A 26,543-nucleotide genomic window follows, 5' to 3' on the forward strand; every position below is an offset into this window, starting at 1 on the left:
GACTTTATGAAGCAAAATTAGTTAATTTTACATGGTGATGCAAAATCTTTGGTATATAGTGTATATTATCAATATAACCTTATCTGAATTGAGGGAAATGTTAATTCAATGTAAATGAACAAACCGCACACCTTATACTGAATAAAAAATAATAATACACACAAAGTAGGCTTAGCGTTGGATGAAAGTCTACTCCACGCTTGGTTTAACCTGGTGAACAGAACAGCACAACGTAGAGCGTGTTAACAGATTTTTAAATATTTTGTTTCTTAATGATGCATATACTTTTCTTAATTATATTTATCATTTTGCACTTTAAATGGCTGTAACCTATATCACTGTGGTTCATGGGGGCACTGTTGCTGATGTCTACTCATTTTATTACATTGACTGCTCATTACTCTTCTCAATAACGTAAATGTCAGAATGTTGCATTTTCACAAGAACAGTCCAAACCTATTGATCGATGTCATCCTTTGATTCACCCGAGAATGATTTTTAACAGCAATGGTATTTACTGTACTAGCCACAAGACTTTTTTATTTTATTTTTTTTATTCAATCAAATCTATCTAGTTCATTTCATTATACCTGTTATAAAACAGTCCTCAAGGACGGGAGTTGCCTCCCTCTGACATAAAATAACAAGCAGATAGGTTATCTTTTTTTTTTAAACTTTAGTGCAAACAGTAAAAGCCAGGTTTCATTCTGATCCAACAATACTGTAGTTTTATTGCTTAATTAGTATGTACATGAATACAGGCAACATTATAATACATTCATTAACACCTAATATACATTATATTTCTACTGAGATTGTCTTTTACAGCAAGTGAAGTACTTTAAGTTAATTACTAGCAACCATGAATACTTCAAATTATTTTTGTGAAGGGAGTTAAAACAACCTAAATGTTCCTGTAAAATGAAGAGAATAATAAACTACCAACATACCATTTCTTTTTTTGTAGCACCCGCAACTGAAAACTATTTGGACTGAAGGGCATTTTTATAAACAGACTCTTTTTCCGAACATATACATATCTGGGCTAGTCAAGTTTTCTTTGGTAATTGTACTACTTAAAAAGAGCAAATTTGCCCAGATTTAATAATGAATACACATTGTGGTCTATTTAAAGAAACATGTTAAACAATGCTGACAATAAAATGTAAATACATAAAAATGTAAGATACAACACAAATACTTTTTGGTGACTACAAACAAAAGAAAAAATAATAAGCCACATATACTGTACACAGAAATCAATTTGTAAACCTCTCCATACCTTTTCACCCTTTAATAAAACTATTTGCCTTACAGTGGCACAACTTTTCAAGGTTAACTTTATCCAGTTGGCCCACACAACCAAATCAAATAATTTGGTGATTATATCAGGACAACAGAAATAAAAATATACATAATGTGAGCACTATATATTTTCAGGATCAATATATACACCATACATAAAACACAGGGAAAACAAAATCCCCCGAAACAGATAAAATGCTTTTTTTTATCAAAGCGTATGCAAAGCAAAATTAATGTCTTGTGTACAAGCCTAGTTTAATGATAGTAAAAGTATTAAGGCTTTCGATATTTATTTATTTTCAATAGGTCAGGGTCCAGGTGGCATTTCATTTTCTCCACTTTTCTTTTGCAACAGGAATTTGTTACCAGGGGTTCCATGAGATGAAAGCTGTGTCAGAGAGGAGGGACCAGCACTCGGCTCGGTGCTGGAGAGCCCAGTACTCACTGCATGGAAAAAACCCAAATCAAATTAGAATCGCAAGTTCAAGATTGTTCAAGAAGTAACAGCCAGAAGAAGTAAGGCACTTAATTCAAGCCAAATACACAGTATATAGATAGATAGATAGATAGATAGATAGATAGATAGATAGATAGATAGATAGATAGATAGAAACATATTTTAGATCTTTTATTTAACATCATATAAATCAAAGAAACTATAAAATGAAATCGCAAAAGTCTACCAGAAGCCATATTAGCAGGACAGTATTTCATGTTAGATTTCTAAATGTCACATTTTTCAATTTGTCAGTTTTTCACTAAGCATATGGGGAAAACTACAATGCGGTATGTAGTTCAATATGTTAATGTAACATTATTCAGCAGGTTTAATTTGACTATAAATAAATATTAGTGAATTCTATAGGGTGATGCAAACATTTTGGCCATAAGTATATAAGCTGCGTGAGAGATAATGCAACTATTCAGCAACAATCATTGGAAAACACTAGTAGCTTTTACTTTTCAAGATGCATGATAGTGTTGCTAGTGTAACTTGCTCATCCCTCACTGTCAATGAAGAGGTCTGACAAGTTTCACACCTTTTTTTCAAACCAGAGCCTAGAAATGCAAGCAGTTTTTTCCTGAAGCTAAGGTTAAAGATGTACATACGAGTTACATAGGCGTTGAGGGATATTCCTTTAGCTTCTGAGCATAACATCCTAGGGAGGTTACTAGAGTTGACGTAAGGGTCTGATTCTTCAAACTGTTTCTGGAGTTATCTTAAGCTATTTTCTTTAAAACAGAATTGAACTTAATCTGAATAAAATACTTACTGACAGATGTCCTATCTGCAGCCTTCTTACTTGCAGAGTGTGAAAATGGAGAAGGCAGAATCTTTGCAGGACTGAATGTATTCAGAGATGTTTTACGGTTTGTTGTTCCACTGTAACTTACAGCTGAAGCTAGAATAAATCACACAGTAGAAATACACAGTAATATATATATATATATATATATATATATATATATATATATATATATATATATATATATATATATATATATACACACATACACACACACACCCATACACACACACACACACACACACACACTTGAAAAAAATAAAAAAAACAATATTGAAAACAGCTATGCTCAGTAACTTGTCATAAATGTTAGGATGATGGAAAGAATGTCTACTGATTTCTAACTGCACAACATAGCAAACACATATGTACTATCTACTAACATGTACACACATTTTAAATCTAACTACCTGGGGAAGGAGTTGGTGTTTCCAAGAAAGTTTCGCTGGATGATACAGCAACAGAAGACAAAAACTCATCCACTTGCTTAAGTGATAAGGAATTGTGCAGGGTCTCAAGCGGGCAAATTGAAGGCACCATGGAATACAACTCAAAACCTAAAAGAAATCATTTTAATGGATTAACACAAATGACTTGACAGATGAAAGCGCACAACACACACACACACACACACACACACTTAAAAGATAGCCAATGCATGCATGATCATGTAGCACATTATTTAATGTAGAAGCAGGCAAACCATACACCACCGTTTATGAAATGAGAACATTGGTAGGCACTCTAGTGTATCGGAGAAAGTAATCCACTACGTGTGAAATATCTAGGTTGATATACAGTACTTCAAACCAAGATACTCACAACATACACTGTCTACCAGCTATGCCTTGGAGTTTACATTTAAAGCAGGCTAGTGCTAACTTTATACTATAATCAGGAATGTGTTTCCACTTACCTCATTTCTAACAACGTATTTTTCATTAGAATTTTTTTAAAGATTAAAACATATTATATTTGTGAATGTTTAAATAGGATCTTAAAAGCCCCTCTGCAACATCACAATAAAGAAACAGGATCTAGAAGAAAAATGTGGTATGATAAATGCAACAGGTAAAATGTCTAAAGACAGGAAGTTTTCTAGATTTTCTAAAGCAAATGGGCTGTTTGGCATATCAGCATTATTGCATTTATATTGCTATAAATGAATAACCATTCAATTGTGATTAATCTAACACCACAAACAAGATGTTTCGAACAAATTGCATAAATATAGTGTGTATGTATTCAGATAGGAACCAAGTTATTGTTTTTTTTTGTTTTTTTTTATTTGCTTAGAAAGTACCAACTGTAGTACATTGGGTAATAATTATCCAGAAATGTCTCTAAAATGTTAGTTTAGTGGTAACGGCAGAAATAGCTCTGCAGCACAAGAATTAGCTGTGGTAAGCAGAAACTGAAGAGAGAATCTGGAGTTTCTAAATTGCATGTAAACCAAGAATCATAGTTCTTAAGGCCTTCACACACCAGACGCAACGCAATGGAGTGACTGGGGCGACATGACAAATTCGCTGCGAAAACAAAGTGCACACCAGAAGAAATCAGACACGATGCGGCAGCTGGAAATTTGCCAGATCTTTCAGAAAGTATGATTACTAACAAGCGGCTGATCAAGAAGAGGAAGAGACATTATTATTACTGCTGTAGTTCTGCAGACTTCAAAAACACCGGATTTGGGTGCACGACATCCTAAGAAAAAGAACAGCAACAGCTGAATTCCATAGATTAGTCCAAGAACAAAAATTTGATGGTGCCAGATTCAGATAGTACTTTCGTATGTAGACAACCAAATTTGATGACCTGTTGCAGATTGCTGGCCTGCACTTACGCAAAAATAACTGCTTTGACTCTTGTCAAAAAGGTCAGGGAAATTAGATACTGAAAGTATGATCTTCTCCATTTTGAGTGAAAGTGAAACGGCTTGATTTTAAACCACATGTCATGAAGCTGTCCTCTGATTGCTCAGTTGTGTAGTTGCTGCGCCACGAATTCTTAAAAACGGGACCAGGTTCCATCACCCCCCCATCGCCTGCACTGGAATTTGTGTCGTGACGCTCTTGGTGAGAAGGGTGCTATTGAAAAGCATAGGTTTTATTGATTTTCTCGCATCGCTTTGTGGTGTCGCTCTTCGCGTCGCATCTGGTGTGTAAGGGCCTTTAGTCCCATTTCGATTCTCACTACAGAAATGAATATTTATGCACAGACATGTTTTAATCACATGTGAATACTTGGGAAAATTATTTTATAGCACCTTAAGCTAATTTTACACTATGAACATTTGATAATCAACATGTAAATTAAAAAAAAATTAAATCACATAGCACAATGGCACTTATGGAAAGTACTTAAACAATTTTTGAAAATACATGCCTTTGTGTCATAAATCAATCAACTGTATCTTTTCTAATAGTACCTTTGTACAATCATGTGATTTTACTAATTTAATACACATGGTATTTTGTAGGCATGTAGTATAACTACTGAACTAACGCATCAGTGTCTTCTGTATATTTAACCTTACAGAATATATTGTAGCAGTTCTCATTAGTCTTTTTTAGATACAACACCTTTATCAGTCTACCAACACTGTATGCTCTTTTGAACTTAAGCTGCAATCCACACAATATAATGATAATATTCTTTTGTAAATATATGAGGATTGTTAAGTGTCATTTAGGCTTAAGGATTTTTGGTTCCAGTGCTGTAGCTTACTCCAATGCCAACATAGATAAGCAAGCAAATATACTTTAAATAACAACACAAAAAGTGTAAATCCATCCACTGTTTCTTTGGGAGGGTAAAATATAGAAAGATAAAGAAATAAATCATCACTTTAAAAACTCTTTAAAGCTTATCTATTTTGCAGTCAAAAGTACTACAGTTAGGCACTGTATATGTTTCAAACTAAGAGGTGCAGATGTTTGGCAAAGGTATACTACATACTGAGTTAATTTTGAAATACTGGTCATAACACATTATATGTCCCAAGATATATCTGTTTACAATGCAATAGCAGAACAAATATACAGTTGTACTTTATTAGCTTTTTTTATTGTTGGATTTTAAGGTTCTGCAAAATAGTCACCCGTAGGGAGCAGAGGATTATAAGAAAACATTTACCACCAATTGAGACCAAAATGTAACAGCCATGGGCTCTATTTTAAAAGAGTTTGAATGAAGATGCAGAAAGTTGAAACTCCCTTCTCCCAATAGGGGTCTCTCTCTTTCTTTGAATAACTATGTTGGTACCAACCCACTGTGCATCCAGTGTATGAACATGTAAAAAAAGTAAGTGCTAGTCGGGCAGGATTATCCATCCCCAGATTCTGATACTCTCAATAACTTGTGGTAAAGGACGCTGCAGTTAAGTTCTTACGTTTATATAAGCAGTATCTTGACAGATCTCTAGATATATGTAAAAATGTAAGTGTGACAAGCATGTTAGCTTCTACTTCTTATCCAATAAATTTGTATTCCCTTGTCTTCTGCTGGCTTTTTCTCATACTCGTAGCTATGTTGCCCATGTGGTACTTCTTTAAGGCCTTTTTAAACAGTCCCACATGTTCGCATTGGTAATCATTTATTACCTAGTAAGTACAAAAGATACATGCAAATCCGCTTAGGGGTATTTACATGAGCATCTAATCATGCTGAAAGGGTTTACACAACAGATAAGCTGCCTGGGTCTTGCACACAATAGCTATAGCAACATAGCACCGAGGTCTAGATATTTCAGGGAGGTAACAAACAGACACCTACACAGATGACGATGCTCTGGATAGAGGCCCAATAAAACAGGGTAAGGCCCTGTCAGCTAATACTTGTTTCACCACTTTCCTTTTATTGAGGGGTGGGGGATAGGAGAAGTCTACCAAAAGGGTTAAGGAAAAGCAGTTGGGTAAAGATGGAAAAGATAAAAAATGCTTTGGTTCAAAAAAGACAGTTTAGACAGAAGCAACTGGGCAACACTTACCACAGAACAAACTGGAAAACACTGAGGCATTGAGGAATGCAGATTATAGAAAACAAATGTAAATAATGAACAAAGGAAACCTATGATACTTGTTAAAAGAAAAAAACAAAAAACTATGCAACCCAGTTTTCTACTGCTTAGAAAGGGTGAGAATTCTACAAAAACACTTTCTGAACATCTATCAGATGCATTGTAAACATGACCACATTCCACATTTATTTGCTAACATATCTGCATATCAAGTATTCAAATAATACTTAGAAAAAAATGTTTGCAATTAACCTTAACCCCTTGTTAAACAACTGATTCAGAGCCACGTGAGATATGGCATGTGGCTTAAGTTCACCCATTACATGGTTTCATGGAAACAAGCCCAGAACTACTAAGTATTAATTTAATTAATAAAACAAAAAACAAAAAAGTTAATACTGACCATTATTAATGTAAATTACATTTGTCATAAGCACCAGCAAAAGCCAAATTCTCAAAAAAGTAATGAAACTAGTAATAGGACAGCAGTAATAATTTAGGGTCAATGAAACAAAAGCCATTCTCAGCATTTTCAACTAAAGATTAATATACTGGATTTGATCCAGCACTGTACAGGGCAGGGCAGTACATTTTATAATGTCAATAGCATGCAAAGACTGGTGTCACAGGACACAAGATGCTATGCACATTTTACACGTCTGAAAGGTCACGTCAATAAAAGTAACCTGTCAAAACCAACATGTTGAATAATACAGCTCTCACTAGCTGGTGAATAATAACAGCATTCACTAGTTGGTAACCATCAGACAATCTAAAATCCTTTGTCCACTTTACAATGACATCCATCAAGAAATGTACTTTGTTCTAATTATTGTTATTATTCAATAAAGCTGTACCAGTGTGTTTCAAATAACATTATTCCCCAAATTGTTAAATCTAAATATACACAAATAAGGATTAAAAATTACCATTACTGGCTACAGCTCCGACGGCCTTTCATTGCCTTGTATTTTGCAGAATGTTTTGGTTAAAAAACAATCTATTAAGAGAGCAGTAATCAGCAACATGTCATTTCTGATGGTTCCTAAGGAAACCAGCCTCAGGCAATGACATTATTATGTTCTTGTATAATTTCTGTAAAATGACCCTGCCCAATGTAATATGCGAGTAAAGCTGAACCATGTACATTGTTTTAAAGCACACAAAAACATTGTGCACAGGATCTTGCATTAATATATTTTTTTATTACCAGAATTACTTTGAAACGTTCCCATTTTTAAAAACATAAATCCTCTGCTTTGTAAGATAAAGTAAGAGTTCAATGGCTTTAGCAGGTCAGTAGTTGGCCTTTCGCTACCCATCTTTGTGAAAGTAGAAATCTCAACAACAGGTTATGTGTTTGGCAGTCTGTTTTAACTGATTAAACATAGCCTTGTCTTATTTACATGTTTCTAGACTGTTAAAAGAAACCAACAGTAGTCTAGAATTTCACAGTAATATCAAACCTTATTTAACCCATCAAACACACTACATCATTCATGAGTTACAGCTTTTGTGAAAGGAACCACATACTGTAAGATAGTTCGAGAAAGTGTTATGTTTAGTGTAGAACAGAATATTATATTGCTGCTGTCAATGACTCCAGGCCATAAAGAAATTAGATTACTATAATATAATAATAAAAAAATAAAAAAATTGCTTTATACAAAAATTGCTGGGACATGCCTGCAACAAGAAAACGGGCTTTGATACGAATAATAGTTGGCTGATTACATACCCTTGCATAGTCTTAAATCTCCATGAGGGCATATGCCAATTCACTTTATTCACAAACTTTCTACTGGAGTGATAAAGTAAGGCTTTAAAATCAATTTTCAGTGATACTACCGTTAGTGGTATTGAGCAGTAATAAAAATACTCCAAGACATAAACAAACGTGACAGTACAACAAACATCTCATGAAACCCTAGAAGTTTTACCCATTTTCTACTAGGGATTGCTAATAAAAAGTACAGAAATCACACTGAAACATTAGGTTTCTGCACATCACCCTCATCAGGTGAATGTATATGTTGAATATTTGCAAATACAAATGTTCATAAACATTTCAGCTATACCAATGGGTCATGGGCACATTCCAGAAATGTGATTCGCTGAGGTGAAGGGAGGATTAATGGATGGAATTACACACTCCACACGAAACAAGGAAATAATAAGCGGGGGAAGCACGGGCGTATTCTTTTAAAATAAAAGCAAACATACCATTGGTTGGGTGTCGAGCAAATGAGATAGAAAATCTTTTTACAGCAGAACCACGTGTGGCGTCTGAGAAAGAGAAAAACAGGTACCTGAAATTGAAAAGCTACTAGAAAAGGAGGAATTTAAAATAAATTGACAGGAAGAAAAGATAAGAATTAGACAGCATGCAAAGGCGAGGGGACTGGGAGTTAAAAGTTAAACAGTGTCAGGGGTATGGCAGCCAGTGAGGAGCAAAAACCATTGATCACCATTGGTTAACGTGAAGCGCTTAGTGAAATGTTATTGGGTGGATGGTCTGTCATTAAGTTGAAGAAACAACCTCAGTGAACACTAATGTAGGCAATGTTAGTTTAATCCACAAGGGAGCCTTTCAGAACAGTGGTACTCTCTATTACATACACGTGTTTATCTGATTACATGCCACCATTGCAATTTTCCCATTAAATAATTTAAACACCATACTTGTCTAAAACCAATGCCTTGAGATCAAGGAGAGGATTGCCTACCTTAGATGAAAATGGATCAAAATCAAGATGATAAATCATTATGGTACAAATATTAAACAAATGGGTCACACAGACAGAATCTACCAGGAATCCTGGAATTCTTTGGGGTTTTTTTTTGTTTGTTTTGTTTAGGTTTACCAAGTAGCACCGATTTAAAGCCAATTTATATTAAAACATGTACTGACAAAAGTTTAAACCATTGTACAGTATATAATGGGTAACAAAATACATTTATCAACTAAACACAACTTAATAAATAAAATAATAATTTTAAAAAATCTAGGATCCCTTTTCTAAAATGACTACAGGTTCATCTTTCCACGATGTGTGTGCGTGTTTGCACATACCATCTAAGAAGCCAGATGAAGTCAGCTTTTTACGGTGCGTACGAGCATAGTCCTGTAGATTAGGTGCACTTGAAGAACCCCCGAGCACCATAGTGCTAAACAGGCCTGCACAATGAGACCCTAATGGGAGTTAGAGAAAATACATACAAGAACCAGGTGTTCTACGATTTAGACCATGCAGCATGCGTTGGAATGAGATTCTTGCCTCAGAGATGGCAGCAACTTTTGTGTAGCCTAACACATGGTCACAGAATGCTTGTAATGTCACCTTAGTACCAAGAAAACTTAACCCAAAGGGAAAGCTCAGCTAATAAAACCGATCATTGCTCTCACCAAGCATTTTATGGTCAGACAATGCATAACAGCAACTTTCTACAGTTTTGTCACTAAGTGAAGTTTGCAGAGTTTTTTTTTTTTTTACTGTATGGTTCAATATAAAATCCTAAGGCATACTTTTCAACAACTCATTATTGCATTTGTCCATGGTTTAAATATATCTGCATTTAAATAAAATTTAAATAATCTTGGTAGACCTCAGTAATCCATATAACACTACAAAAGTATGGTACCATATAAATATAATGACAGACAAAGTAAAGACTGAAGTGGAATGTGGAGAGCTTTGAACTATATAGCTACCTGTACAAATTAAATGCAGAATGAACATTCATGAGAGTGTATGGAACTGGTAACCCATGACTGTGTTTGGTTTATGTGGATTCTGGTTAGCCCTTTCTGGGCTAGAAATCAAGTCATGACTTTTTCACATCCCTCTTATTCAGAGTGGATTCTGTTTGAGAAAAAAAAAAAAACACATTTTGAATTGCCGGTATTAAAGAACTGTGTACAAGAGATTTAAAAAATAAATAGGGCTGCAACGAAGTGTACATTTTTACCTTCGACGGTACTCATTTGTATAATTTACTGGTGACGTCACCATAGCTACTTGTTTATATTTGATTGAAAATCTTACTTTACGGGTAATCCATATAAATGGAATAAAACATTCCCATGTAGTTTAAAAATATGTTATATAGAACAGAAATCACGTTTTATAATTTTAATTAAAAAAAAAATAAATACACACTGTTTATTTACACGTATTTGAAGATGTTTGTGATACATATAGGTAAGCTTGCATTGCACAACTGCAGTGGACTTAGGCAAAACAAAGCTTTATTTAACAGTCACTGTTCCAAGCAGTATGTCGCATACTACTACTACTACTACAACTTCTACTACGAAATTACACTTGTCAAGTGACCCCAGAGGTTAGTTATGCCTCCACGATACAAGTTGCTTGCAGTTTGCATTAAACTGTTTTTTTTTTTTTTGGTTGTCTGGGCATTTAACAAAAAAACCCAAAAAGCAGAGGGGTTTTGAAACATTTCTTTCAATACAGTGCACGCTATACAACGCTTTGCTGTCGAGATGGAGAATGAAAAAATTAAAAGGTCTGCTTATAGATAACACAAGCTGGAGGGGAGAGGGGTAGACGGGGCTCAGTTTTCGAAATTAAAATTATTAGTGTTATCGTATATTTTGTATGTTTCAAACATATTCTACCATAGCACTTCTCTTACACTGTCTTGTACACTAGATATTCATTACCGTACGGCTCCAGCGCTTTGGATGCTATATCCTGTTGCATACACGGTTTAAAACAACCTTCGAAACCCTGGTTAGCGAAAGAACCTTTGAAACACAGCCCTAAAAATAAATAACCACTACTTACAAAAATGAAATACCGCCGACTATAAAACACATAAAATATGCTTCAACAATTCCGATACAATAAGTCCCACTAGTTACTAAACCCTTAAGTCAGAAAGTCTTTCCTACAAATGTAGTGACCTCCATTGTACCTCAGGACATTACCAGCATGTGTGAGGAATGTAATCAGTGCTGCAATCTGCTGAATGTTATGTGGCAAAATCCACACGTTACATATTATTACGTCACTTTTTCCTCCAACTTTTAGTTTTCACGTGCATTACAATATACATTTAAGGACTTGGAATTTGATACACAAACAGCAATCACACCAGTAGCTTTTACAAACTAACATTAATTGAAAAGCTCAAACTAGTACTGCAGATCAGTGAAAGGAGAAATGAGGGAAAAAAAAACATTTAAGACCAGACATTAGAGATCATACAACCCTTTCTACTAAAGGCCACTGCATACCAGAATTTATTTATCAGAATTTAATGTTAAAAATATTGTATGAGTACTACTGTGACAAACATCTATTTCTTACAGCACCTTTAAACAGTGATTTGTTTTTATGCAAATTGTTTTTCTTTTTGCACATATGGTAAATGACAAATCACATCCGGTATGCAACGGTCCAATTATTAGTTTATTTATCAGAAACCCATTCTGTTAATTTTTTTCTGTACGATTAAGCAGTAGTTCCGCTTTTAACAAACTTTTAATAGAAGCCTTACAGTGCTTCACAACACACTATCTGAAATTAACACAAACACCCCTGAGAAATACTACAGAAAAGAGCTAACAGTGCAGTATATATTACTGATTACCCAGTACCACACAGTACAAAAAAATTACATGTCAATTACATGTTATGAACAAAACTAGCTCATGCTGTCAATTGTATGGGGTAAGATCAATCACTGTGAGATCAGCCAAGTGTCTGGGTTATTTAAAGTGTTCTCCAAAGAGAATGAACTGCACATCTAAATACACAAGTTACATAGTGTACAATGTTTGTACATGCTGTGTAACAAGAAAGCAATTTTGAATTAAATAACAGAATTTAATGGTTTTCCAGTTTTACAATAAGGACTATCCTTCTTTGGTCAACTTTTGTTCAATGGATTAGAAATACTGCACCAATTAACCATACAAGCTCTCAATGCAAGAGACAAGAAAATGAATGGTCTTAAGTGCTTACCCATTCCAGTGTGCTTCTGCTCTGCATGCAGTCTGGTAACACGTGCATGGGTACTGCTCTCAGACAGGACCTGCACAATTGAGGATGAGAAAATATTTCTGCATTTTAGCTTAAAAGACATGAATACTGTATATCCCATACCTTTTTTTAAATAGAGGCCTCTCCAGACAGACACAATGTTAATAAGCTGCATTAGGAATGTTAGTGCAGTCACAAAAGAGCTGAAAGTTCATGCAACATCCCCAAGACTGAAAGGAGTCCATTCCATGTATGAGGTCCTTGCAATGGTAGTAGATAAAGCACACATCACGAATGAGAAGGATGCAGGAAGATGGAGAGACATGACAACACATATGAGCCAGTTTGCAAGAGAGTGACTTTTACCAGACAAATACTGCACCTGTCTCAAAAAAAGGGAAAGAACAGACAAGTGTTTAAAGAAGTTAATATCACTGTTTTCACTGTCACTAATATCACTGTTCAACTCAACACTGAAGTTTTCTATTTGTGGCCAAGTTGGCAATTCATCAGTCCAGGATCCTATTAAAAGGTACGTTCCAAAGGTCGTAGCTGTTGGATGTAAGCCATGGCCTAATGACACAGTGTCCAGCTTTAAAACCTGATGATCAAATGTAATGCTTACCTGTAAGGTCCACTGTGAGGTCACGTGAGCAACAGCAGTGATGGACCTCAAATTAAGGTTCACTCCCATCAGTCGCGTGATCCGACAGCATTAGGAAGTGAGCATACACACTAGAAAGTACCCACAGGTTGAACTGTGCAATTAAAAATTACTCTTTTCTAGCTGGGTTATGTGTTTATGAAGGGCTTGAGATTAAAGCACAGAAGACGGACATCTTCAGGTTATTAGACAGATTCATCCTTGGTATATACAACAGACAATTCTTTCCATCTTTTATAAAATGACTTTGTGTAAGGAATCAATCTCCTCAGGGTTAAGGACATGGTGATTTCCCACTTTTGATCAACTTATGACAATTATATGCTGGTAAATGATTTTAGGAAAAAGTCCATTGCAATGGAGCATATTAAACCTAAGCTCTGGAGTGTATTGAGTATTCAAACTGCCCAAGAAGTGCTGATCCTCAAAACAGTGAATTTAGAGGAAATGGGTGTTTATTAGTGGTAAAGCAGGATTTAAATTGAGTTCTGGCAAAAAAAAAAGTAAGCACCAGGCCACTGTAGGTTTGTCTTAAAACCACCTTTCCCAAAAGCAATTTAATGGTATTTATAAATACCGGAACCAGAATTACATCTTTAATACGCTACCATTAATGACCAAATGATTAAAATTAGGAAGTCTTAAAAGGACAACTAATCCATTTTTTTTGGTTTTCAGCAGATCAACATTATGACCGACATTGAATCAATAATCTTAATCTTTTTAATGTGGTACAATATGTCATTACTAAGGCCCTACCTAAGTCACATGGCAAAAAATAAAACTTAGGGGGTAAAAATGCTAAAAGTACAAGAAAAAATGCTTTCAAAATATTTTAATATATCTTGTGAGCAAGGGTGCTACATATTACTGAACAAAGTAAAACATTTTAAAAAGTATGGTATAATTAGGGCTTCTGTTTTACGGTGTTTATAATTTTTTTTCAGAGCTTTCGCTTAAAATTATTTTTTTGGGTTACTTTCCAAAACGTTGGGCCTTTTTTTTTGTCACAATGTGTATAGTAACCCAACAGTACTTGCACACTTGTACCTTACTTTCCTTTGCTGTCTTCCATAACAAAATCCTTATGGTCACGGGCATATTCATCTGGGATTTTTGTGTGTTTAGGCATTTTTTTTTAACATTTCGCCACAATTTGAAATTCTGTTTTTAATTCTGACCATGTAAATGATCTCTATTGAACTGTAATATAGCTTTAAACCTCGCGAGCAAGAATAATCCTGAGTTTCTAATTGTAAAAATCACGCAAAGCGTGTATAAAATCACGCAATCGTGTATAATCCTCCAATAGAAATGTAGGAATTTGCTGCTACTCAGTAGTTGGGGTGGGTTTAAAGTATTCATAACAAATCAACGTGAGATACAAGTCAGGAAGGAGGGGCATTGCCCAACTGTACTGGGAATTATTTTTTCATATTTTTGGAGGTTATTCGATTAAATATTTTTTTTCCACTGGGTAAATCGGTGAAGTCAACGTGAATTGAGTAACCATTTCCAGTATTTATTGGCTATACACTGATTTCAGTTTTTTTGTATCGGGTGTTTTATTTGTGTTCATCGGTTAAAACTGAAAATCTGAAGTTCCATGTATAATCTGTTGCAATGTAAGTGGTGCAAAGTCGATTGTGTAATGTTTGTGACTCCCATGGGTAGGGCCTTAGTCTACACTGACTGAGTAGCTGTGAGTAATGCCTACCCTTTCACACATCCTTCTAGAGGCTTCTTTATTTAATTTATTATTTAAACCCACTCCCTTCCCTTTTCAATTAAATGCAAGAAAAATTGCATTTATGGATTAGGTGTCCTTTTTGACTGCGTTTAAGGTTGTTTGTAATGCATAACAAATGGCTGTTTTAATAATGAAGAAAGTTTAAAAACCTGTTGCCATGAGCCAAAAATACTGGATGTGAAAGCCAGTGATTTGGGGGAGACAGGGGAAGAAGTTATTTGTTCCCCTGATCTGCGTCTTCGACGCCCAGTACCCACACCACAGGTGTAATGCATCCAGGTACCAATACACTCAGGGCTAGACACACTCAGAGGGCTCTCTTCCTGGAACTGAGAAAAGGGGTCAAAAACAGCAAAAGCATGCCAAGTTAGATACAATCCAGCTAAATGGTTAATCAACAATTTTGCAGCAAGTTCTTTTTCTGCTTTTCAAACACTAAAATCAAAGAAGGCAAGCCAGTGTATTGTATTATTCGATTCACTGGGTTTAAAAAGATAAGAAAATAATCTTCAGAGGTTCAATGCTGTACTAGTGTACACAGCTGCCCAAGCCTTAAATTCAAACATTACAATATTAAAGGTTACAATATACATTTTTTAATACATGAAACTGTAAAGCTTTGGCAAGATGCCTTGTAATACGTGCAAAGTTGAATGTACTCAAGTGCACGTGTTGTGTAAAAGCTGTATAAATCAGTGTTGATTTTTTATTTGATTTTTGTAGTGAAATATTAAATTTTACAGCATATCTAAGGTATGCATGAAAAGCTTGGTTTTTTTTTCATTTGTAACAAGACACAGCTTTTGTTTTTCTACTTTTGTATATTTATGCAGGGGGCAAAAACCTACAAGTATAGAATATCGCCAGTTTATTAGGTGCATCTCCATGGAATGTTTTATAAGTTGTATCACTGCGTACATATGACCAAGAACAGTGAGCAGTTCGCTGTTACAGTAGTTAGTGAGATGTAAAATATTCAGAAGCAAAGATTTATCAGAGCTTGAAAGAAAAATCCTGACAAGTCAAAGCATCTACATCCCTGGCTGCACACCCAACCGGTAAATTAAAAAACAAAACAAAACAAAAAAAACATGGACGCTAAGGAAATTCAAATGATTTCATTATGGATCAACGCTTTGTTCTGAAGTAGTCTAACTGGAAGTTTGTACAACGGTACACTATTATGAAAATCCTTTGTGATCTCCTTTACTGCTCTGCTTTTGCTTGTATTGGGAGTTTTTTGTGAGTATTGAGTCTTTTAGATGTTTCAATAGGCTGCACGTTGACAACATGCAAGATAAGTAGGTCACTTCAGAGGTGTTTACAATTAAAGTGTGGCAATTTTATAGTTGCAGTCTAGGATACAGATCTTTGGATTAGTGGGATACCCGCTATGAAGTCTACTTCAATACATCTCTGCTTCTACCAAGTGGCCCCACCCAGTAGATTCTACCAGCAAAACTGTACTGTTTTTTTTTTTGTTTGTTTTGTTTGTTTTTTTTTAAAACCAAGGGTTCACGTGGTGCTTGGAAACTTTTTAAATCGCTTGTTTCAGAATGTTACTGTGACTAACTTGATTGATTAGATGTGAAAAGAAGACACTTCATATGGCATTCATAACAAACCTGGCTGATGGTTTACACATCAATGTCAGCTATTTGTATAGTACTTGCAACATGGCAAAGCAGACCAATGGCTACTGAAAGTATATTATTTGATGTTGTGAATGCAGGGTAACAATAATGCTAGAACTGCTTAAGGATTTGATACATAATAGTTTATGATAAAATGAAAGTTGTTAAACATGGCTGCATGATTACTATGGTATTATTATTATGTAGGTTTTAAATGCTGCTTTGTCCACCACTCAAGATTAAAAACCATACTATTATAAACACAGGAGAGAAATAGGTGCCTACCACCCCCCCACCAAAAAAAAAAACATGTCCAACATGTTCTGTTATATTTTTTGTGAAAGTATTGAAAGCTACTCTTTACATAACAAGGAAATGAAAATATACATGAGCTTAATAAGCGACTTTAAAACATATAATAAAGCATTTTAATAGGCATTAGACTGGATTATAATTCCAATAAATATATTTAAAATGTGACTTTACTTCAAACCACATGACTACCTCAAAACCTGAACACATACATGCAATACTAAGGAAATACGTTAAAACACAAAACAAACACCTTTACAATATTAAAATTATGCTTAAATAAACATTTAACCATTAACTTCTGGGTCAAAATAACCAAAGCAACCCCTTTGCTTTCTTTAGCTTTTATTTGAATGTAAAAATGCTTTACAGACTTTGAATTGTTTTTATAGTGTGACCAATTTTGCCTGGCATGGCCATTTCAGTAACCCAGTTGTTAAGGGTCAACAAATACTTACCCTTTAACTAATACTTATTTACAGGTACTAATAATACTAATTTACACTAATCAGAACCATAAATTAAGACTATAACCCACACTGATTTAAAAATGAAGATTCATTCTATGGATAACCTACAGGTTGTGCAATAACTCAGGCAGTTGATTTTTATACAATATACTATGGAGTTTCTGAGATGGGTGCAAGAGATGTGCATTACACAAAACATGCAACCCACGGCAGCTTAGTCAGGTGTTTTATACACAAGATGTGTGTTATATAAAAATATATTATGAATGCAGGAAAATGGATCAGTGTGCCAAAAAGCTGAAAAAAAAAATTAAAAAACTTGATAACGGCGTAATTGAAGTCATCCGAACTCTCCCAACGAACATCGTATTTGTTGTACACTCAGCATCTAAGACTACGTTACTAAGCAACCAACTGCACCAATAAGCCGAAAGTGTTTAAAACAATAATGATATAGAAATAAATTATAAAAAAATGACGAAAGTTTCTACCAGAGCTTCAGTTTCTCACACTGACCCCGTAGCAACTCTGAAGCCAAAAATAACAGTATATAAAATAACACAATAATAGTTTAAAAATTGAACATCGGGTGAATTTATTGCAGATGATAGCTAATTATTTTATTTTTATATTGTCATCTAGTCAAAAGTATGTTAAATGTACAAAAAGCCAGATTTAAAAAAATAGATCTACTATTACCATTTAAACATATGGTATACACATAATCAGAATGGTTAAACAAATAATCCATAAGATTGTTGATTTTATCTAACACACAACCTAATACATTACTCTGCTATTAACTTGCCGAGCAGGGTGATACAGTGGACACGTTGTTTTATTCACCTGTTGCTCTACCGGTGAGCCTATGTGCTCACCGAACTGTTGTTAAAATCAGCCATCAAACTCACCAAGAAAAAAAGCTGGTGAGATTCACCGTAAACAATGTATAGACAACATAGACGCCCCCCATAGAATCTGTCAATGTGGACTGTGGGCAGACTAAATTAAATATATAGTGGAAAAGAAGACTGTAAATTGCAAAGAATAAAATTCCTACCAAATCCCATTAATTTAGGAACTTTTCAACCTTTAAATTAAGTATTTAAATTATAAAACAACATTTTTTAGTTGATGCGATTTTCTTTTTTTTTATTTTTTATTTAGTGGATGCCAATTGTTTTTATCATTTTTTCTCCCAATTTGGAATAGCCAATTATTTTTAGGCTCAGCTCACCGGTACCACCCCCGCGCTGACTCGGGAGTGGTGAAGATGAACACACGCTGTCCTCCGAAGTGTGTGCTGTCGGCTTCTTTTCACACTGCAGGCCCACCACGCAGCCACCTCAGAGCTACAGTGTCAGAGGACAACGCAGCTCTGGGCAGCTTACAAGCAAGCCCACAGACGCCCAGCCAGACTACAAGGGTGCGTGGTGAGCCGAAGACATCCTGGCCGACATAACATTTGAACAATTCTAGTACTAGTTGCCATATTTAATGTCACCAAACTGTTGTTTCAATTCAATCACTGGTGGATATACTTCCGGCTCACCAATACATTTGCAGCGGTGAATAAAACAATGCGCCCAGTTTTGTACTTATGATTGGGCCAGTTAAAATTGTATTCAGGCCAGTAAAAACACTACCTCCGTGGCCCAAGGGGCCAGTAGTAAGAAATCTAAATGTAGAGCCCCGTACTTACTTCTACTGAGCCAATTTTTTTGGACCGTGGTAGGGGTGACTTTCTGTGAATGTAGATGGGATCTGAGACCATTGGTCGGAACATCATTGGGGCCCTGTCCGGTTCATCCCTTTTAGCTGCATTGGGCTCCTCATCACTGTCATTAGTCTGGGATTTTTTCTTTGAACCTTCATTCTGAATAGAACATAGATCACTTATTAAATCACACAATCATATACACACCTAGACATCCAGCACTGTCTGTACATATTGATGTCTAGTGATTCCAGATCATTACTTAGCTTTCTGACTGTTCTGTTACTTAACACTATCAACTTTGAATGACAAACACAAATAAACAATACACTTAGTAAAAGATAATAAATACTGTAGCATCAAGCAATTCTTGGCTGGATTCAGAACTGGAGAGTCTGGTATGGGCCAAGAAACTTGAAGACTCTAGACCAGTGCTAAAATATATAATTGAAAATCAACATTTATTGCAAGCTACTCCTCATAATATTGAACTGTGATTTGAGATGGGCAGTAGTAAATAGACTGAATTATAAAGACTGAATTCCAGACAGGAATCCTTCTTTGCAGCCAAAGGGTGGTTTATTCTATAAAGGTTTTATAGTAAAACATTTACCTCACGAGAGGCGGGTCTGTATCCAAAACCTGATGGTAGATTTTTGTCTTCTTCACAACCCTTTGCTCCAGGACTGAAGTGCAACTCAACATGAAAACGTTCCTCTGATGAAGGGTCCTGTGGAATCATAATGATATAAATCATAAAAGGCAATAAAAATAACAATCTCATAAAGAAAAATTAAAAACTGCAGAATTCATCTACCTTGTTTGGGTCCTCATAAAGCATTATCACAATCTGAGTCATGTAATTAAGCTCACTGACAACATTTAGATAATCCATGGCCCTCTTCCACTGATCGTCTTTGGTCTCCTAAAAATAAAGTCTCAGTGTCAATAGTACTAATTTAGAAGTATGACTTAACATTAGGCTTATGACATCATAATAGAGAGCACAAACAAATAAATGTTACAAGAGTTTCATTGCATCTTTTAAGTAAAGGTTTAGTTCTCCATGAACAAGGAACACTCATTTTAATAGGTATGTACATTTTCCATATATTTATAGTCCATATCAAATATTCCATGAAATATAAGTTGTAAAACCAGAAAAACATTATTTCATGGGCACTAGTTAAATAATTCATCTTACATCATCAAAGCAATGCATCTTTCAACAGACCTGCAACATTTTTAGTGCAAAAAATTTGAATTAAAAAACTCAAACTTACATCACATAAGGCCCCATAACGTAAAATGGAAAGAAGTGAGTGAACGTGACTCTCACTGGTAAAATATAACCTAGTCCGAACATGCCGCTCTGGTGACATAACTCCTCGGGAATACCTAAAAAAGAAAAAAAAAATATTCATTTTAAAATATTATGCCTAGCCAAAAGGCTGAATTCCCAGCTGGGCAGACCTACCTTTTAATAATAGTTATACTACTTCACTTTTATTGTTCAATGTAGTGTCTACGTTGTGCATATCCTATGAGCCAGGAAGTAGTTTTCAACCCCAAGAAATGCATTGGCTTTGTTTTTTTGGGGGGAAAACAGAACATAATGTAAAGCAAAAGCAGCATGATGTAGTATATTAAAAGACATTTCTATTACAAGTCACATAGCTGAATACATAATGGAGCAAGAGGAGATGTGCAAAGTTTCCTCCCAAATTTGTACTGTCCCAAAAGGGGATTTTTAATTAAAACAATAAATGCACGGGAATGCAATTAGCACCGAAGCAATATCTCCTTAACTCCCATTTTCTCTTAGTTTCTGTGTAAAAGACTCTTACACAGGGTGAAGTTTATTTACAGTGTCATCGTCCTGTGTTCTCTGCAGGTCTGAGCGGATCTTCCTGATCAGAGGAGTGCAGTAACCTTTAGCAATGTCCAGCTTCTCCACATTCGCTATACCATATTCCTATGACACAAAGTGAAAGAAATGTACAGAATGTGGACACAAATACGGATGCACAAGGCACGTCCAAATATTGCAGAAAATAAGAGGTTTTTAAAACATTTTCTATATTGCAACATTCATAAAAATTAAAAAATAAAAGCAATGCAACTTCCTCTTTTGACAAACTACTTTTATTTATTATGAATAGTACAATCAGTACTGGCAGGGTAACAAACTGAAGTACAGAATCAATACATTATGCCACGTTTAAACATTTTTACCTGCTGATTTTGGATCCTCCATCCTCTGCCTTATCTGCGATGTCAAGCTCTGGATCTGAGAGTAGACCTTATCACATGTCTTTACAGGATTTTTAATCATCTGCATTGACTTGATAAGAGAAATGCTTGCAGTTGGAGATAGCTAAATAAGAGAACAGTAATCATTACATTTTTGCATTTATGTTTTGGATGTTTTTCAGGAAAAAATTAGTTTGATTATTACACAATGAGAAATATTTTCATTATCAAATGTTTGTAATGTGAACAGTCAAAGTTGTGGAAATGTAAACAAACAATCTAAGGATATCTTCTTTTGTGGAAAATATTTGTATAATAATTCTATAAGTAAAGTTTCAGATTGCTGGAATGGATTCACTTTGCTTCTTACTTTTACCACTTTAAAAGCACAAATTGCAAGTCAAATTGAGCTAGATTTAGACACCCCCCAAGAAGAGAATATTCATTTAAATTCTGACCAAAATTGGATGGGTAGTTATCAAGACAGAACATAACATGTTCAATCTGCACAAGTTCTTCCACTCTATCCCTGGCTTACCCAGGAAAAAGGTGGTTGGATTAAAGTACCAGTCATTAACTTATTATATCATTTAACTCTCTTGTGTCTCTGTTCACTCAATAACAAGTATACATATGTATATAATATAACACTGACTTGTATGTACGTAAATGTTTGCCCTTGTATTCATTAACATACTGTACTGTTATCATGTCACTCGTCCCTCGTCACCTTTTCATAATCTTCGGTGGTGAAGTCTCGGTCTCTCTGGAAGAATTCATGGAGCCGGGTTTTAACACGCTGCTGGCAGCTGCTCAGAGAGTCGCTGTCACTGTCCAACAATCCGTTCATGTTGGCGCTTTTTACCATCTGGACCAAGATGGGGGTCAACTCCCCCTCAAGGGCTAGCAGACCCTAGGAGGTCAAACCAGACAACAAGCAAATATGGTTCAGTACCACAAAAGGAAACTGAGCTAATATACTAATGCACATGGATGACAACCTTGGCAACAAAACCCAATGATACACTGATGATCTGGATACTTTTTTTTTTTTTTTTTTTTTAACCCAGCCTTGTGGACATCAATGCAAGCTACTGTACATTCTATAAAAATCTCCCTGAAGCAAAGCAAGTAGTTTTAAGAGTGTGGTTTTGTTTTGTTTCTTACCAGCAGTGTAGACTGATGTACATAAAAATGAAGGAAGCACTAATCTACCTTTTGGCTGACAATGCAAGTTACCAGCAGGGTTTAATATCAGAAGGCTGGCTGGCAACATACTTGGAGGTGTTTCTAAATGGTTTCTTTCTCAATCTACATTACCTTGGCAAAGGCAGCAGCAGTCATCTGAACTCTGCCCTCATCAGAGGCATAGATCTTCAGGTCATGGCGATAGGTACTGTGCAAACGCAATAAACCACACCCAGGGAATCCAGCATAATCCCCTACAAATGAAAACAAACTTTGAAATTTAGACCCATCTGAAAGGATAAAAATGGATGGAATAGTAATAGTGATGTACTGATTTAGAGACATCAGTAAAATGAAGATCAGCTTGACCTACACCCATTATATGCACATGTAAAAATGCAAGGTTGTACATATACCACTAGATTCCGGCACTATCAATAAATTTGCACTACAGATTTCTACAAAATTGAATAAGGACTCTCTCTCTCTCTCTCTCTCTCTCTCTCTCTCTCTCTCTCTAATGTAAAAAAAGAAGTGTAATATGTGTATGTTTTTACTGCCACCTGCACTCTGTCCCTGTTAACAAAAATATGCATCCCAATAATTTAAAAAATAAATGTAAAAAGTTTACCTTGTCCTCCTGGGTACATGCACCTAAAAGCTCTCCCCAACTCCTCAGCCTGGACTCGGCCAGCAGGGGTCAGCTCTCCTCCCCACTTGAGGACTAACAAAAGGGATGGTTCCTCTCGTCTGTTATCTAGAAGTAAAGAAGGATTTTTGGGTATAATGAAAAAGGTTAAACAAACAGGAACAGCAAAGGCTTGAATAACATTCCTCTAGTGTCAAGCTGTTTGTTCAACAAAGTAGCTAATTAGGTTTAAATTTTACCCTTGCAATTTTACAGCATGTTTAGTTGTGATTCAATACAAAAAAATACAAACAACTCAGAAGAACATAGAGGACATCTTACCCTCTTCTTCACTGGAGGTTTTTGGGCATCCATGAGGAAGGTAAGTTAACTGGACTTTACGATTTATCCCGGAAAAATGGCCATACCTGTAGTAATCAAATAAACCAATCAATACATTATTACTTACAGGGGGAAAAAACCTTCAAGCAGATATGAATATAAACAAGGGCAAGGATGTTAATTAGCTACTTTTAAAAAAGTATTTAAAAATGTAAACGTGCTTACATTTCCAGTACTGTTTTCAGTTGTTCAAGTTTGGCTTTGCTTTCTTCAATTTCTGAATCATTGTTTTGTCCCAGTTCTGCAAGAAGCAGCCTTGCAATATCCAAAACTTCCTAGTTTAAAAGACTACTTAAGATGATATATATATATTATATATATATATATATATATATATATATAGATATATAATATATTATAATATATATTTTTGCAATAACTATAAATTTTTTTTTGGTTGAAATCAGAAGGTTGTTTTAAAAACAACCAGGCAACCATCATTAACAAAGATAAAATATGGTAGGGGAAAAAAAGTTTCTGCACCTGTAATTGCTTTGGTTTCTTCAGTTTTAGTTTCCCAGTCTTATATCCTTCACATTTCTCAAACAGATCAAAAAACCTACAATAAATAGTAAACATACAAAATTACAGGAGGTGATTTTCTATTTTGTTAAGTTACAAGCATATAATTTACAGGACCACCCACTGTGGATGGTATGATTTCAATGCTAGCACCTGTGATCAGAAAGTAACCTACAATAAGTATTTGTCGCTGCAATTTTTTAAATATTTAAATGCAGACCAATGATTTTTTTAAATACCAAAGTGTCTCCCCTGCCCCTCACAGCAACAATGCCCCACACAGCTTAGGAGAACTGAAGGTTAGTGGACATCCTCCAATCCCACGCCCGAGCCAATTTCCTCTTTTAAACCCAGCAACTCGACAGCGGATGTCAGCAAGCTACCGACCTCTGGAGGACTAAGGCTAGTTCAGTCCTGAAGGTGTTTGTCTGAGCTCACTTGGGGATTAGCTGGTAGGGTCCACGGTAAGCTGCTGTTTTTGCCTCCCTAACCAGCGGGAGCGCCAGAGCCAATGTGACGCTCCCCTCCGGAAAATCCACTGAAGACCAGCAAACCTGCGCTCCCCTGACCGTAAGACTCAACCTGCACACCACGCGGCCGTACTTTTACCAGGTGAGCCACTATGAACCAAAAATACTCAAGTTCTGAGATCTTACTGGATATTTTCTGTAGCTTATTTATGAAATACAAACAATAACAATCTTAGAAAAAAAAAAGAGCTGCACAATCATCACAAAAACAGTACCATTTTCAGTTAAACATTTTGTAAAATACAATGCCATTTTTTTATTTTATTTACATTTTCTGTTTAAAATGTTAAAACTTCTGCAGCATTTGGAGTAAGATTATGCAAATACAGAAACTGTGATATTACCATGCTGATTCATACCACATTAAATCTCAAACACCCCATTTGGCCATTTTACACTGACGAACATAACTACTTTACATGGTTATTTTAAAAAGCCATTGCAAACAAAGAAAATTAGAAAATTACTATAACAAATAAACAGCACAAGTATTTAAAAAAAAAAAAAAAAAAGTTTTATTACTATTGACTTGTTAGTCCAAATAGCTCTACTCTTGACCTAGATTGTGCTAATCAGGGTCTGTGAAACCAGCCGAATATGTATTATTCTCTTAAATTTCAGAAACTATTGCTAAATTTACCTTTGTAAGCTTGTTGTTATTACTGATATTATCTTTATTCTAGAACACAGCTACCAAACTCAATATTAGGGCTTTTAATGTTTTTTTGGCAGAATCCTGAAGAATATATACATATATATATATAAGCCTCTTATTCCCATAAATGACAGACCAGTTCCAGGATTATTCTCTCTTGAATGACGAGGTATAAATTATAAATTTAAAAAATGTCTCAAAAAAGACCTTTGATGTCTGACTTCCATTTTCATCTTCTGTTTTGGTGTCCGATCTCCATGTCGAATAACAGCTATCACACATCTCAGCTCCATCCTGAAACGGAACACAACCTATTTTCACAAAACATTGTCACGAGTTGTAACAATCGTACTGACTTATGTTCCAGTTGGTCTGAACTTCATTACAGGACTGGTGACAAACTGGTGATTTAATGAGGATCATTTGAAATACAATAAGTGATAAAACTGTACATGATAGAAATAATATATATATATATATATATATATATATATATATATATATATATATATATATATATATGATATATATATATATATATATATATATATATATATATATTTTTTTGTTTTTATTTTTTTTTTCTCAAAGAGACAACTTCACATACAGTGCTGTAAAAAAGTATTTGCCCTGTCTGATGTTCTGCATTTTTGCACATTTTTCACATTGAATTTGGTCAGATCTTTTCATGGGTTGTAGTAGGGAGTCTGAGAGAAGAAATGACACCAAAGTTTCGTGCTTCTTTCATTTGTTTGGTGTGCAAGATAATCAAACATGCAATCTTCAGGTGTGAAAAAGTTATTGCCCCCCCCCCCCCCCCCCCCCCTAATTAACTCAACCCAATTAAAGGGATAATTAGGGTCAGCTGTTTAAATACTTTGGTTAACAATCAGGCCTGATCTGGGCCAGCCCTGCCCAATATAAATCTGACTAACTTTGGCCGTTACCATCAGAGTGAAGTTGTCAGCACACAGGTTCTACTGGCACATCGTGCAAAGATCAAAAGAAATTCCTGAAGACCTCTGGGGAAAAAAAATGTTGTTGATGCCTATCAGTCTGGAAAGGGTTACAAAGCCATTTCTAAGGCTCTGGGGCTCCACCAAACCACAGTCAGAGTCATACTGTCCAAATGAAGAAAGTATGGGACAGTAGTGACTCTTCCCAGGAGTGGTCATCC

General features: G+C 35.3%; 1 protein-coding gene across 1 annotated transcript in view; it reads right to left on the minus strand.

The window, feature by feature from the left end:
* Positions 1–672: 672 nt before the first annotated feature.
* The window catches only part of LOC121316429 (inositol hexakisphosphate and diphosphoinositol-pentakisphosphate kinase 2-like), a 51,500-nt gene continuing 25,629 nt past the window's right edge, over positions 673–26,543 (minus strand). Inside the window, exons 11-30 of the mRNA XM_041251528.1 lie at positions 25,574–25,660; positions 24,143–24,218; positions 23,825–23,934; positions 23,600–23,685; positions 23,261–23,386; positions 22,762–22,883; positions 22,172–22,354; positions 21,416–21,565; positions 21,036–21,163; positions 20,472–20,586; positions 20,006–20,113; positions 19,802–19,918; positions 19,174–19,347; positions 15,205–15,384; positions 12,624–12,693; positions 9,707–9,811; positions 8,857–8,919; positions 3,023–3,169; positions 2,580–2,708; positions 673–1,749 (exon numbers count right to left, since the gene is read on the minus strand). Coding sequence (XP_041107462.1) covers positions 1,613–1,749; positions 2,580–2,708; positions 3,023–3,169; positions 8,857–8,919; positions 9,707–9,811; positions 12,624–12,693; positions 15,205–15,384; positions 19,174–19,347; positions 19,802–19,918; positions 20,006–20,113; positions 20,472–20,586; positions 21,036–21,163; positions 21,416–21,565; positions 22,172–22,354; positions 22,762–22,883; positions 23,261–23,386; positions 23,600–23,685; positions 23,825–23,934; positions 24,143–24,218; positions 25,574–25,660 — 2,413 coding nt within the window. The 3' untranslated portion in view covers positions 673–1,612. The remainder of the gene's footprint in view (positions 1,750–2,579; positions 2,709–3,022; positions 3,170–8,856; positions 8,920–9,706; positions 9,812–12,623; positions 12,694–15,204; positions 15,385–19,173; positions 19,348–19,801; positions 19,919–20,005; positions 20,114–20,471; positions 20,587–21,035; positions 21,164–21,415; positions 21,566–22,171; positions 22,355–22,761; positions 22,884–23,260; positions 23,387–23,599; positions 23,686–23,824; positions 23,935–24,142; positions 24,219–25,573; positions 25,661–26,543) is intronic.

This window comes from Polyodon spathula, chromosome 1, assembly GCF_017654505.1.
Source record: "Polyodon spathula isolate WHYD16114869_AA chromosome 1, ASM1765450v1, whole genome shotgun sequence".
Taxonomy (NCBI): Eukaryota; Metazoa; Chordata; class Actinopteri; order Acipenseriformes; family Polyodontidae; genus Polyodon; species Polyodon spathula.